We start from the raw sequence: 14,837 nt of genomic DNA, 5'->3' as shown, positions 1-14,837 counted from the left end.
AAAAGGAATGAGGTATCAAGCAGCTTACAAATTACTAAATTTATTGGAGCATCAAGATGATCCTTCTCAAAACCCTAAAGCTTCGTTATTTGCAATGAACGAACTTCTAGATGACTTTAAGTCTGGAGAGTTAAAGACAAATCCCCCCAGCTCGGAAGATCTTAAAGTTATTGAACAGTGCTTGAGAAAAATTATTGTTCTTCAAAATTGGCCGTTTAATCAAAACATTGCAATTGGAATTCAACACTACGTTCTAGATCTTCCAATTGATCAAGTTTTGAAATTTCTGGGGATTGTAAATGCAACAGAAATAGATTCCCAAGGAGCCATGAACGATATTTTAATGCAACTTGGAAATCCAAAGCGTGAGGTTCGCGATGCATTTGCCCAGTTGATTGGATCGTTAAGTTCTGTTTATCCTTTAACTTTGGAAATTTTGCTCAAAAGCATTAACAGCCAAACAAAATGGGAAAGCCTTGAAGGTCATTTGATGGCTATTGGCTGGGCAGGGCGAAAATGCCAACAATTAATAAATCAAGAAGTGTTTTCAAAAATGATTGAGATGCTGCTTGTTTACACAAACTATTCAGCTGTTGCGAATTTTTCAAACCATGTGCGCTACAATGCATTTCGAGCATTTTTCAGAATACTTATTCAAAAAAATCTTGCTTTGTTAAACAACGAACAGATTAATAAGATTGGAGAAAGCGTTCTGAATCATATAACTGATAGCGACATAAATGTTCGCAAGATGGCCGCTGAAGTTGCACCCATTTGGTTAAACTGGAAAGAGGGTGAAGGAAAAGGCACGAATGAAAAGTTGCAGATGCTTATTGACATCATGCATAAGATTCGTAGCGAAAAGAAAGAATCTTCTCAAACCACTTCTGCTGTTCAGATGATGAGCACAACTTTGGCAGCTGGATGGGAGCTCCGCTTCGGAGTGAGCAGGGCACTGACATCGTGGTGCGAAAATGAGGATCGAATGAAGCAGATTCATTCAGGAGCAGATGCTGAAAGCAAGAATACTGAAGTGACAGTCGATACACTTAAGAAGCTGTTTGCTGAAGTTGCCTGTGATGCTTTAAGCAGCGTTCAGCCAATGGACACAGTTGGCGGGTCTGCCAATGCAGCAGCTGCAACAGCACTAACAGCTCTTTTCATTAGCTGTGCAGGGAGAAAGAAGCCCAGAGAGATGCTTGGTGCAACACATGTTCGCGGAGAAGTCAAAAGAGACGAAGGATCCAAATCAACAGCTGATGTTCCATCTTCCTTGCTGTTGAGAATCAACAACCAAGAGTTGCAGAAGAACTGGGAGGAGGTTGCAGGCCAAATAGCCGAAATGATTCAGAAAGATGCTCAATTGCCTCCTGAAGTCATCACCAAAGCGCAATCACAGGACACACAGAAAGCAGAATGCTGCTGCAATTTATCCAAATTTTTGGAAAAAGTGTTTGACACGATTGTTGGCCCAGTCATATTGAACATGATCTCATCGCCCAATCCGTCTCTCATCGATGCTGGCTGTCAGTGTGTTATGAGACTGCTCGAGCAGCTTCCAACAGAAAATGAGCTTTGCTCATCCTCAGCTTCTTCTTCTGCCTCCGCATCTTCATCAACTCAGCCATCTTCTTCAGCACAAGCGCCATTGTATTCTCTTTTGTCGCCTTCTTTCATCGCAGAAAGAATTATACCTCTGTCTGCTGCTGTGTATCGATGCCAGTTTCACGCAGCGTTTCCAATCAGAGACATTGCAACAAAGACATTTGCATTTGCTGCTTCAGTGTTTGCGCCTTCTGTTTCTGCAAAGTACGAGAAATGCACAGCTTCTGAAGTCAAAAGCGACAAAGGCAAGGAAAATCTTGTGGAAATGACAGAAACAGAAAAAGAGCAGCACATATTGCTTCAAGAAGGCTGCATTGAGACTCATTCCTGTCTGACACGCGACGCTGCACTGGTCAATGCAGATGCGCGGGAAACAGTGTTCAAAGGATTTGCCCAGCTTATCAGCCTCAGGCCTATTCCGAAAGTGTGGTTGAGTGAGTTGGAAGAAAGCGGCAAAAGGGAAAAGAAAGACTCCGTTTTGCATTGTTTGTTCAACACCCTCGTCGGAGGAATGAATGACGAGCGTGGAGGACCCCAAGCAGAACATCCGCGAGCTGCTGCAATTGTGTCGCTTGGAGCTTTCTTCACACTTTTGAATGATCTTCGCGAGATTGCTTCTCAAACAGACGAATCAGCTGCTTTTTCTGTGAAAAGCTCTGTTTGCTATGCAAAGCAGGTGCTTCGTATTGTTCCATCTCTTTTCTCTCTTTCTTCAACGCCCATTGCAACTGCCTGCCATTCACTGCTTCGTTCGCTGTGTGCAACCAACACCATTCCTTCGTCTTCTCTTCTGCCGACAACTCTGCCATTCATCCTCCAGCACATGTTCTCCTCAGAAATGCCTTTGAGAGAAGCTGCCATTTCATCTCTTTTCCACATCGCTGGAGATCTTCGCAGTGCACTTTGCTTGCCAATCAAAGGAAACACAAGCTCAGACGAAGCGAAGGAAAGCAATGGAACCATCATGGCAGAATTGGTTATGCAAGTGTTTGACGGTGAGAGATCAGTGAGCGAAGAAGATGCAGATGATGATGAGAAAGAAGAAGAAGAAGGCTCAAAGTGCTCTGCACAAATCGAAGAAAAATCTCTTTCTGAGCTTCTTAAAGAACTGAAATCGTTTGTCACTTCTTGTGCTATTTCAGAGCGAGTGAACGGAGACTATTCAGATACTCTATGTGCATTTTGCGCTGTGCAGCTGGTTGCGAGAACACTTAACACAATTATCACTGATTTCGTTCAGCAACTCAACAATTCCAACAAAGAACAGAAACAGTCAGCACAGCCAAGCTTGATTTTTGATTCAACTATTTCTGAATCTTCACTTTTCAGCAACTTGTGCCGATGTGTTGCTCTTCTGTGCAGAGTGAGCGTGGCTATGCTTTCCAACTCCTCAATTGAAGAGCCTCCATTTGAAGCACCTGCACTGAGCACGTTTAACCTCTGCGTCAATTCTGCAGCCAAACTTCTTGCAATTGGGCATGACTCTGCTATTCGCTCAAAGCTTAACAATTGCACAGACTCTCTTCTGTTGCTTGGACAGTCAGTTGTTTCATTTTTGACACCTTTGGTACCAATGTTGTTTGCGTGCATGATCACCGGATCACCAGTATCAGCATGGAAGGAATTGAAAGACGAAAGGGGAGCATCTTTAGGTGACGCTGAAGAATTTGTAAAGAACATTATGAAAAGTGTGGAAACAAAAGACAACATTTTGTCACAAGCCAAAAAAGGCAATTCTGAAGATAACAAAATTTTGTTTGGATCAGACTGCGATGGAGATGAAGGAGAAGAAGTGGAATGGATGGAGACGCTTTTGTGTGAGGATGTGGCATCTGTCTTAAAGAAGGAATTCTTGAAATTTGCAAAGAAGCAAACAGCAATGATGAATAAGAAAGGAAAAGAGCCACCAAGTGATGCACTCAAATTCATTGAAAAAATCAAAGCAGACAGTGATGGAGATGATGACGATGAAGAAGAGGAAGAGGAAGAAAGCAACGATAACAGCACAGAAGTTGCCAAGCAGCTCTCGAAGACTGCTCGCTCTCTTATTTGCTGCCAAACACTTCTCTCATTTCCTTCATCGTATTTGTGCATTCCAGAATTCCCGGAGGCATCAGACAACTACGCAAGCTTCTTGGCTGAGATGCTTCATTGCCTGTCTCACATATCACAGGTTCATTACCGTGTTGTTGGGCATATCAACGCATCATCTCAAGCTTCTTTTTCATCTTGCTCATGCACTTTTCCAAATCTTCCTTGCACAAAATTGGCTGAATTAATATCCACACAACATGATGAACATGAACATGATCACGAACACGAGCACGATCAACATAAACACGAAAATGAATCAAAAGAGCAAACACCACAAGATTGTCTGTCTGTTCTGTACTCAGCTGGACACACAATTCAACTTTCTGAGCACGAAAGCTACAATTCAATGACCCTTCATCAAGTAACCTCATTCCTTCGTCGTTTGTTTGCTATTCCATCCTCTTCACTCTGCACATCACTTACGACAAGTGTTGCTGAAGAGTGGACAAGTTGGGGAGCTCTTCTTTACTCAGATGAGGTTAGTGGCATTGCTGACTCATCTTCATCTCCTTCTGTTTTTGCAATGCTCCAAAATGGACAGATTCCTCATCCAGTTGCAATTGCTTGGGCATATAATGTTGCTGTTCCATTCACTTCAGCATTTTTCAAGGGATGCTTGTGCTCTCAGTCAAGTGAAAAAGCTGCAGAACTGATAAGTTGCATGAAAACTGTGATTGAGAAGTTTGTGCAAAAGGCAAAACTTCCTGTATCTTCCTCAACTTCTCCAAGCACAGCCGAATCAAATAGCAGAATCTGCTCAGTTGACGATTGTATTGAATTATGCTTTATTCAATCGGCATTGGAGCTGTGCTCGCTTGCAGACTCAGCCTCAGCGAAGCAGCTTCTTCCTCTTTTCACAGAATCAGTTTTGAACAGCTTGGCAGCTGCGTTTTCAAGCACATTGTCATCATTGTTTGTTTCACTTCCGCTTTTCAACTCGACAATATCGTCACAGAACATCAATCACACACACATTGCCCAGATTGTTTCAAGCCTTATTGTTCCATCAACAGGAGAGTCTGTGATTCCATTCAATTTCACACCCGAGTTTCTGTCAAATAAGACAGCTAGCGTTGGATACCAGGCATTTTTGCCTTACCTTCTCTGCTCTGCTATTTCATCCTTTATTAAATGTAAATTGGCAATCCAAGAATCATCGCTTCTTCCACTTTTTGAATCAATCACTCGTTGCTTGGGATCAAAACAGTTCAGATCTCTTTTCAGTGGCCAGCCTGTATCTTTGCTTACATCAGCGCTTGTTTCCTTCTGGTGCTCCAACTCAGATGCTTCTCTTGCTCATCTACCAACTTCAAACTTTGCCCAGTCTCTTTCTGATGTGCTGGCGGATCCTGGTGTCACACCGCCGTTTAAGCAGCCGATTATCGATTCAGTGCTGAGTCTTCTGTCGGAAGTTTCTCAGAAGAGTCAAAGCAGAGCATCGTTGAATCTTCCAACTGCAACTCCAATTGATATTGCAAAGGAAAATGAAACATTTTCAGCATTAGCGTAATATTAAATATTCTTATGAAAAGAATTTTTTTTTATTTTTTTGAATTCTATTTTTTTGGTTCAAGTTATTTTTTATAAACTCTATCTTTCGTCTTCCTTTTATCATAACAGCAATTAGTCGATAATTATTGAATAGTTATAACATGAAAAATTTTTTTACATTAAAAATATATTTTGTTTATTTATAGGAAAAGAACAATATTTAATTTATCTCAAACAAAAACGAAAAAAAAAAAAAAAACGGTATGTATTACCAGAAATTCAAAAAATTTATGTTTATTTTGATTCCTGATATTCATAAAAACAATGCATTTAACAAATATGGGACGAAATTTTTTGCATTATGAATTTTGTTCCACACAGTTCTTTCAAAGATTTTTCTCCACTTTTTTATATTTCTTATTTAATAGAGCACAGTAATGTCAGTTTTATGATTATACGATGCAAAAAAAGTCTGGAACAAATCATTAATTTTTTCTTAAATGAAAAAATTCTGTCCCATATTGAAGGTTTTATGAATAAAATTGGTCTTAAAAAAAAATAAAACCAAAAAGAGTAAATATCTTAATAAAACTTCATCAATGTTATATATTTATAATATAGATTGCTTGTAACATACGTGTTGTTCGAAATTTTTTATGTTTTTACTTGTTTTTTATCTTAGTGATATCCCATTAGAAATAAATTCAAATAAAGCAAGCTTCATTTCACGCAGCATCTCCAGAAAAATGGCGATGCAATATCAAATTCCAGAGGTACATGAACTGAGGATAATAACAAAATTTGATCTAGTCACAGTTACAGTATGTTTAAAGAGAAATTTTCTTTTATATTGTTTTGATTTTTTCAAATCTTTAGTCAAAAGATCGAAATTGTGAATGCTTTGGTGCTGAACTTGAGCCTGAATTGGAGTATATACTTCCTCAAGATCAATCAGTAGCTTTGTTTTCTTGGGAAGGGTGCACTGTTGAAGTTAAAGGAAAACCTGATTCTGTTTATATTGCTCCAGCTCAATTCATGCAAGACTATGTGAACATTCATTGGTAAGCTCGATTACATTATTATAAAAAAGCGTTGATATCATTTTTATGTGTTGATGACGTTTAGGGCGTTGGATGCAATGAGAGAACAAGCAAAAGAAACCGACACTTACGGTCCAAGAGTTTGTACGGAAAAAAGTTAAGTGGTTAGAGGACTTGAATTGTATAAATATATTTTTTATTTAGGCTATAATTATTGGACCAGCAGATCGTGGAAAATCCACACTTGCAACAATTTTGCTAAATTTTGCAGTAAAAGTTGGCAGAACGCCTCTTTTCATTGAGCTTGATGTTGGACAAGGAGTCATTTCTCCTCCTGGGACAATTTCTGCATCAGTGATAAAGAAGCAAATAGATATAGAAGTTTGAAATCTTTTTCTTTTGCATTCATTAAAAAAGTTCTTGAATCCATTCGTTTTCAAGGAATCGGCGTCAAAATATGAAAACCCCCTTGTATTCTTTTATGGATTTGTTGATGCTAAATTGAACATTCCTCGGCTTCGCACGCTAATCCAACGTTTGGGAGAGGTGATAGAGGCAAAGATGGCGATGGATCCTGTTCTGAAGTATTCAGGCTGCATAATAAACACTTGTGGATGGGTGGTATGCTTCCATTCAGCAATTGTTCATAGAACAATTTCAATATTTCCTTAATTGATAATCTATTTCCCTCATCAATTTTTGCAGGAGGATGAAGGGAGAGAATTGTTGTTGGATTCAGTTGTCTCTTTAAGGGGTAATGTTGTGGTGAATTTAGGTGAAGACAGTCTCGGAATGTATATAAGAGAAAAAGCCGATGCTTTCAATGAAGAAATGTTCTTTGCAAAAGAGACTGATGCAAAACTTGGAGAAGAAAAGAAGAAAAGCCTTTTTGTCAAAAATGAGATTTTTCTGCATCCAGCCCAAAAATCTGATGGAGTTTGCCTTATTAATTGCTATTATCTTAACTCACTTGCTTTTATATTATTTTCCCACTTTTTTTTTCTTTTCTGAAATTTTCAAACTTTTATTTCTTCATAATTTATGCTTCAACTCTAAACAGGCTGTTCAAAGACAGATACTGCAAAGGCAAGCTTCAAGATCACATCGCTTCATGTCATTTTTCTATGGTCCTCATAAAGAGTTCACTTCATACACAACCACTCTCAAAATCTCGCAAATCCACCTCTATCAAATTGCAAGACGACCTGCTGAATCATCTGCCCCTTCATCTTCGGAACAGAAAGACCAGGTTGATCTGAGGAGTCTGATAAGCGTTTCCCCTTCTGATTTTTGGAAATATGAAAACTTTGTAGCTGCTGTTCTTGTTCCACCAAAACTTGGTAAAAAAACTATTCCAACACTCTCATCATCTTCATCTTCTTATTCTTCATTTTCTTCAGCTTCTTCCTCCTCGTCTTCTTCTTCTTCTTCTTCCTCTTCCTCTTCTTCCACTCAACCTTCTTCACTCACTTCACCATCCACTTCAACAGCCCAACTGCACACACTTACACCCGATCAACTTGGCTTCCAGTCTCCGTTCAGCGAGACCGCTTGGATGACTGTCCAGTCGTTCCGCAGTGTTGTCGGACTTGTTGTATTTCTCTCCTTCAAAGATGGGATTGCAACGCTTCTGATGCCAACACCGGGGCACCCGCCTTCTACGACATTCCTTGTGGGCGATCTGAGATGGGTTGATGAAGAGAATAAGCAAACTAATAAATAGGGGTTGTCTGTTAAAAGTTATTTATTTTCACTTCACTGATGATTGAGCGCTTCTATTGGAAGAAGTACAAACATCCATTTCACATTTTTTTCTTTGATATTTTTTTGATACGAAGTTTAAAGTAATTTTTAATTTTAAAAAAAAAAAAAAAAAAAAAAAAAAAAAAAAAAAAAAAAAAAAAAACGAATAATTGCGAAATGAGTCAACCCAAAATAACACAGAAGATGAACGAAGTGAAAGAAGAGCAGAAATGAAGTGAAATGTAATCAGACAAAACAACAGAAAGTTGACAAACTTCAGATAATAATTGAAACATTTTAAAAAAGTGGTAGCTTTTTGTTCAACAAAACATTTCTCCTGAATAAAACTTTTGTTCATTCTTCATCAAAGCCAAAAGAAACAATCAGCATAAACGGAGAAATTAACAAATTGATAGATTTTGTAAAGAATGTTTGTGTATCAAAACTATCTGTGCCTTTGAGGGGCTTGAGGATTTGCAAACCAGCCCTGTGCTTGCATCTGAAGTTGGGCAGGAGTCAAATGCTGGTTAGCATTTTGAGCAGGTTCATCTGCGTTGTCCATCTGTTGAAGTTCAATGTCGCCGTTCTCAGCTCCCTCGGCTCCTTCTGCAGCAGCTGCTGCTCCGACTTCGTCAACAACTTCTTCTGCTGGCGGACCGCCCAATGTGGGGAACCACTTTCTCAGAAGCTTAAATCCGAAATAAAAAAGCGTTGCTCCCCAAACAAGTGCAGGCGGAGAAAGAAATGCAACAAGTACAAGAAGATTTGAAAATATGTTTGATTCAGGAAGTGCGAGTAGCAGAAGCGTTGGATTTGCTGAATTATAAAAGCAGACATGAGTTTCTGCTTTTTGACCATCAGCAATGCGTGATTCTTTCCAATGAGAATGCCGTCGAGATTTCATGGTGCATGTTCCATATCTGACAAAAAAGATAGTTAGATAAATACGATTCGGACGACAAAACAAACGTTAAATCAGAAATTGTCGCAGTTAAATTGTTTTCACTTGCATTTTTTTGTTGAGTTGCGGGAAACGTTACATCAAAGAAATGAGCGCAACTTCCTTGACTTAGATCTCACAATTCGAAAATAAAAAAAAAAATATTTGAATAAAAGCGAAGAAAATAGAACTTCTCAAACTATCTTGATATGGAACAGCTATTGTGCTGTTAGAATAATTCCTGAGAGTGCATGTTGTTTTCAAGTAGTTATGCCTGTTGAAACACAGAATGAATTTTTTAAAAAAAAAATCAAATCGCGTGGCAACAAAACCTAATATCTTGAACGTAAGAGATATCTTCTATTATTGATATTGCTATGTTTATTAAATAATAAGAAACTTCATAAAAGATAAAAACGGAGAAAATAAAATAATTCTACTTAATCAAAAAACTAACTTAATCCCCATAGGAAAATTCGTAAGATAACGCTAAATAATGATATTCGTTGGCCAGGCCTCGAGCCACTCCAAAACAAATGCATAAACAAATCCAAATTTGCAAAAACTGGCATTGTCTCAACACAAATTAAATATGGGTTATTTTTTCATAAGTGTTTATCCAAAAAAATATCATCTGCTTTGTTATTCCAAAAGAATTTTTTTGAATAATTGTTCAGAAATTCCCAGTATATTTTTTCACTATTTGTTTATTGTTGATTTTTGTGAACAATATTGAATAGTATTTTATGCATCGTGGAAAAAGGCCATATCGTACTCCAAAATCACAGATAGATGAAGTTAAAATACCTAAAACATATCCTGTATAAAAATTCAACATTTATTTTTAAACTTTTGATTTTTTATTCTTTCTTGGATTGAAGGTGCGTGTAATTTTAATCCCTTCACCAATCAATAGAGAAGAGCAAGCAATTTGCACAAAAGTTGATCAATACTCGCTTGTGACAAATGGTAAGATTATGTCATATTTTGAATTTTAGAATTTGTTTCTTCCAAGATCCAATATCAGAAGGAGAAAAAATGTTTAATGCAGAGCTTCTACCACAAGATCTTTTATCTAAACAATTTCCCCCGATAACTGCAGCAAAACTTGCAGCATTGCAAGTGAAAGCTGCTTCTCTTGAAAGTGGGGCTACTCAATTAGCAATTCAGAATGGTTTACATATTTTTCTATAACGATTTCATTACTCATCTTTTCGATTATTTTTTTAAGATGAATCTGCATCCTCTGCTTCAGCAACATCTACTATTACAAGAAAATCAGGCAAAACTCAATCAATATCAACTGATTTGCTTGATTCATTAAGCAAGACTAAAGTTAAAATGATATCAACAGAAAATGATAATGAAAAAGAGGATGAAGAAGAAGATGACGATGATGAAAGAAAAAAAGAAAAAAAGCCCGAAGATGAAGATGAAGACGATGCTCAAAATGAAGAAGATGACGAAGAGGTTTCCTTAATTTTCTTTTCTTCTTATTTTTAAAAAAAATGATGATAATATCTGTGACTTGTTGATGTTGTTGAATTTTAATGATTCATACATTTTATTTTATTTTATTTTTGATGATTTATTAGTCTTTAGACGATGAAGGAGATTATCAGATATTTCAGTATGCTGACGGGGGCATGGAAATCGGAGATGAGTTCGGAGATGATGTTGATGATGGAGATGATGGAGATGACGACGGGCCAATATATTAAGATTTATTGCACAAAAAATATTAATCACTTCATTGAAATATCACCATTTCATTTTTTCATTGTATTTTTAATTTTTAACCATTTCGTAAAAAGGAAAGCAAAGTCAATAAGATTTGACTTGAAGTTATAATGAGGAAATGATTGTCAGTTTCAACGAAGAAAAATAATTTTTTGATGTTAACAAATAAAACTGAGAATTCATGCTGTGAATCAATAATTCATATTAATAACAATCGACACATTGATTTATATTCCAATGTCAAAAAACAATAATTGAAATGTCATCAACATGTTTATAGAATAATGTCCCATATATTTCTCCCTAATTAAATGGAGGAGATTTTTTGAGCTTAATAAAAGCAACATTTGAAATACACTTAACCTGTTTTCTTTACACATTTATTAGTGATAACAATGCAAAAAAATTGCAGATATGTTACAACTTCAGACGAAGTTTTTGAATCTTTAACTTTAAATGCTTCTTCTCGCACATTTTTGGAGAACATTCGGATTTGTGGAGATAACTTTAACATAAATACTTTGAAACATTTGGGAAGCGAAGAATTGAATCCAATTTGTCGTTTATTTATTGAACACTTTCAATGTTTTAGACATTTGAATTTCATTGAACAATGTGAACTTTTGTCGGAGCTTTTAAGATGGATAGAAGTGCTAATGGAAAGCATTAAATTTGGAGAAGCAATAATCTCTAATTTACCTTTTTCATCGGATGAGACTGCAATTACTGAATGGATAAGAAACGCAAGGCATCAGCTGCGAGAAAAATGGTTTTCTAAATCAACTTTTTCGCAAAAAGCATTCAAGCTGTATAGCGTGCTCATGAACATACCATGGGAAAGACTGTTTGATTGCGGCATTAAAGAGATCTTAACATTGTGCATTCCCGTTGATTTCATTGGAAATAAAGACGAATCAGAGCAGATTCAAGAATTTCAAGACAACGTCACTCGTATAATAATTACTCATATGTCTTATTTTTCGATTTTGTGCTATGTTGACTTCTTTTGCAGAACAATAAAGTCAGATGATTCTCCAGATTACATGTTAAAAGAATTTTCCAAAGCTATTAAACGACAATTAATACAGATGCAGGCACAAATTACTGTTAAGTCTTCAGAATGTCTGTGGGCAACGATCCTTTTGTTTCCATCTCCATACGAATTACTACTATATGCAAGATCAGTTAGTGAATTGGAAGCCAATTTTGATAGAATTCTGATCGATTCGGTAAGGTCGTTTATTGTGCATTATGAAAAAGATGACACTTTCAATAATAAAGATAATTCACGATTCTTTGCAATTAAAATGAATCCAGCATTTATATGTAAAGTTATATCAATTACTTTAGAATTCTTATTGAATAAATTTTCTGCTGAAGCTAAAGGAAAATCGATTCTTGATTCTTCTAGCGCCTTGAGCACGATAATGCCATTGTGTTTGATGATGATGGAAGGAACTTCAAAAAATGAACTGTTCAAAGATAAATCTATTAGGGAGTCACTTATCGTTATGTGTTTATTCCATGTTGCAGCTGAAGATATAAGCAGATTTGGTGTCGAATCCCCTGTTGAAATTGTGATCAATATCATTTCGTTGATCATTGCACTTCGAGAAGCGAGTACTAATCATCAAGAGAGCGTTGAAGTTAATTTCGTAGAACAACAATATGAACAAGTACTACTGCTGATTGCGCACTGTATAAATGTACGGGAAAGCGAAGGAAGAGCAAACGAATCGATGAGAATGCTTTCTTCCTTAAAACACGAAGAACTATCAGTGCTTTTTTGCACATTTCCATTGGTTTCTCCATTGGCTCTTTGCTGTTGGGAATTTATGACGATGAGTGGAACGCTTTATTTTGAACAAATTGTTGATAGCAGCTACGCTTATTTTTCAACAAAATCAGAAGATCCAAAAGAGAAGGCGAGCGGAAATGAAAAAGAAATCGTGATTGGAGCGTTTGATGATGCGATTGAGCATACTCATAATGAAAAGCTAGGTATTAAAAAAGCAATAAGCTTAGGATATATTCGAGAGGATGAAATAGATGCCTCCGAGAAGCGTAAATTAGGAGGAAAAAATAGAGAATCGACGAACTCTGTAATCTTGTTTATTTCAAATAATCTTCATATTATTATAAACGAGATATTTACACATCAAAAACGCCATAGATTACAAAAAGTTGATTTGACTTTAAGTGACTCTTCAATTATTGATTCAGAAAATCCATTTTTGAGGAGCGCAAACTTTAGGAATAGCATGCATTGCGATAAATGGATTCAGCGCATGGAGCAGATCTGGATGGATAGAATATTTCCAAGAATTTCAATGATATGGCTTTTTAATGAAAGTGCATTAAAATCAAATAGAGATATTCTGCAACCCGAAGATGTTAAGCGTATTCTTATTCTATTGCTTCAGAATTTTGTTATTCAAAGCGACTTTAGAATTATAAATGATTTAGAAGCAAATAAAAATTTCGCAGAAAAATTAGATAATCTTCTTTTCTATTGGAAGTCAGATGAATGCAACTCTTTTGATGAGAGTTCCATAAAAGGAGGAGAAACATTTAAATTTACGCTGAGGATTACTAATTCTTTATGCTTTTCTGATGAAAAACGGAATCTGCTTTTATTTTTAATTTGTAATTTATTGTCACCTTCACAGACAACAATGGAGCAAGACTTTCCAAAGCAATTCTTTTTGCATCGTCTGTGTGTATCATTCAGAAGAAGTGTGTTAACTTCTGTAATTAATCTTTTGTCAAAGCAATACGTCAATCTAAATGCAACAAAGACGAAAATCTTAGATGCCAACCAAACAGGAAATAAGGCTATTCCGAATGATGAAGCGACACAAACATTGAATGATGAAAGAATTATCGTTAATCTTATATGTTACTTCCTCTCTATGGTAAGTGAGACTGTTAATTTTTTGGAGAACAAAAGAATTCCGTCAAATGGCAAAGAAAATAAAATAAAAAATTCAGATTGTGAATTCAATTTGAATGCAGAAACAATGTCAATTGCAGAGATGCAAGAAGAAATGATAATGGCTCTAAAGGAAGTAAGATTCTTGAGTTTAATATTAAAGGCTTCTGCATTAGAAGAGAACAAATGGTCAGATCATAAACTTTGGAAAGAGAGCAATCGACTGAGCAGAAACTTTTTCACATTAGATTTATGCAGCTCTTGCGACGGATGCCACTTCGCTGCAGAATTCGAATTCCTTGATGATAAGCACGAAAGAACAACGTCAAAAGAACTTCTTTTAATTTTCGCAAGTTGTTCTCTTCAAACATTACATTTATTGACTTCGTTTTTAACTGAAGGCATTCTGATTGAAAATGAATGGCAGGATTTTCTATATCATCTGCTCCCTTTGATGAGTGATCAATTCTTTTTGGTGTTAAATGCGCTAATATTTATATTCAACAGACCATCAGAAGTAATTTGGTTGGCCTTTAATGGGATGTGCTCGCTATTGTCTCTTGTTCTCTTTTTGTTCAATTTTATAGATGCCATGTCAACAATTTACATGCTTTTGGCTGATACAAATAAAACCGAAAATGAATCGGGAGTTCAAATTTCTACAACAGATCAACTATTTTCTTCTTCTTTTTCATTAAATGGATTGAATAAATGGCGGAATCATGTTTCAACCGGAATAGGAAACATCTCGAGAAAAGATTTATTATTGAATGAAATTGAGATGGAGATGCAGAAGATGTTGGCGTTACTTCCGTCTTTTTTTGCAATGGCATTTATCGCTTATCCTTCGGTCATTACACCTTTACAAAATCAACAAGAGATTAATGAACAAAATAAAGATGAAAAGCGAAAAGTTCGTGCTTTTATGAAAGCTAATGTACCGGAACTAATTTATTGCCTTTGCTCTGTGAAATCCTTTTTAGCTGATGAAGATCAAGGGCCATCCAAGAGAACACTTTTGCGTTCATTAAAGCGTGCACTGGAACAAAAGATTGATACATCCAACAAAAAAAGTTCTCAGGAATGCAAAAACGAGTTTCATTTCTCTGACAGTAAATTCTTAAACAGTCCTGATAATCTTATTTTTCAGAACTCATTAATAGATTTAATTTCTGCAGTTGAATTAAGTGAGCTTATAAATTTTGAATTATATGAAAAAATAGAAATATTAGCAAAGGCTGCAAAAAGTCAA

General features: G+C 36.2%; 4 protein-coding genes across 4 annotated transcripts; 3 read left to right on the top strand and 1 right to left on the bottom strand.

Moving 5' to 3' along the window:
* Positions 1–7: 7 nt before the first annotated feature.
* On the top strand, positions 8–5,376 carry MONOS_5793 (uncharacterized protein; the record flags this gene model as incomplete). The annotated part of the gene is made up of 1 exon (XM_067875973.1): positions 8–5,376. One exon carries the CDS (start codon positions 8–10, stop codon positions 5,207–5,209), a length of 5,202 nt encoding a protein of 1,733 aa, XP_067730398.1. The 3' UTR covers positions 5,210–5,376.
* A 560-nt stretch (positions 5,377–5,936) lies between these two features.
* MONOS_5792 (putative Protein CLP1-like protein) lies at positions 5,937–7,953 on the top strand (the record flags this gene model as incomplete). The annotated part of the gene is made up of 7 exons (XM_067875972.1): positions 5,937–6,011; positions 6,067–6,251; positions 6,316–6,370; positions 6,435–6,611; positions 6,672–6,851; positions 6,936–7,166; positions 7,291–7,953. The coding sequence occupies 7 exons, from the start codon at positions 5,937–5,939 to the stop codon at positions 7,951–7,953; spliced, it is 1,566 nt and encodes a 521-aa protein (XP_067730397.1).
* A 465-nt stretch (positions 7,954–8,418) lies between these two features.
* MONOS_5791 (uncharacterized protein) lies at positions 8,419–9,455 on the bottom strand (the record flags this gene model as incomplete). Its single annotated transcript, XM_067875971.1, has 5 exons — positions 8,419–8,893; positions 8,943–9,048; positions 9,114–9,187; positions 9,246–9,312; positions 9,371–9,455. The coding sequence occupies 5 exons, from the start codon at positions 9,453–9,455 to the stop codon at positions 8,419–8,421; spliced, it is 807 nt and encodes a 268-aa protein (XP_067730396.1).
* Positions 9,456–9,601: 146 nt separating this feature from the next.
* MONOS_5790 (uncharacterized protein) lies at positions 9,602–10,763 on the top strand. The gene is made up of 5 exons (XM_067875970.1): positions 9,602–9,734; positions 9,795–9,882; positions 9,929–10,087; positions 10,145–10,383; positions 10,509–10,763. Exons 1-5 carry the CDS (start codon positions 9,660–9,662, stop codon positions 10,632–10,634), a joined length of 687 nt encoding a protein of 228 aa, XP_067730395.1. The 5' UTR covers positions 9,602–9,659; the 3' UTR covers positions 10,635–10,763.
* The last annotated feature ends 4,074 nt before the right edge of the window (positions 10,764–14,837 follow it).

The sequence above is a fragment of the Monocercomonoides exilis genome (assembly GCF_001643675.1).
Source record: "Monocercomonoides exilis strain PA203 chromosome Unknown scaffold14-1859848, whole genome shotgun sequence".
Taxonomy (NCBI): Eukaryota; Preaxostyla; order Oxymonadida; family Polymastigidae; genus Monocercomonoides; species Monocercomonoides exilis.
Note: the sequence above shows the minus strand (reverse complement) of the source record. Positions and strands in the feature narration are given on the sequence as shown.

Bases quoted from the DNA above. Each gene is read 5' to 3' on its own strand.
- MONOS_5790 (XM_067875970.1), top strand. From the start codon at position 9,660: ATGCATCGTGGAAAAAGGCCATATCGTACTCCAAAATCACAGATAGAT. The intron at 10,088-10,144 runs GTTTACATATTT...TATTTTTTTAAG, and splicing joins TCAATTAGCAATTCAGAATG to ATGAATCTGCATCCTCTGCT. The intron at 10,384-10,508 runs GTTTCCTTAATT...ATGATTTATTAG, and splicing joins ATGAAGAAGATGACGAAGAG to TCTTTAGACGATGAAGGAGA.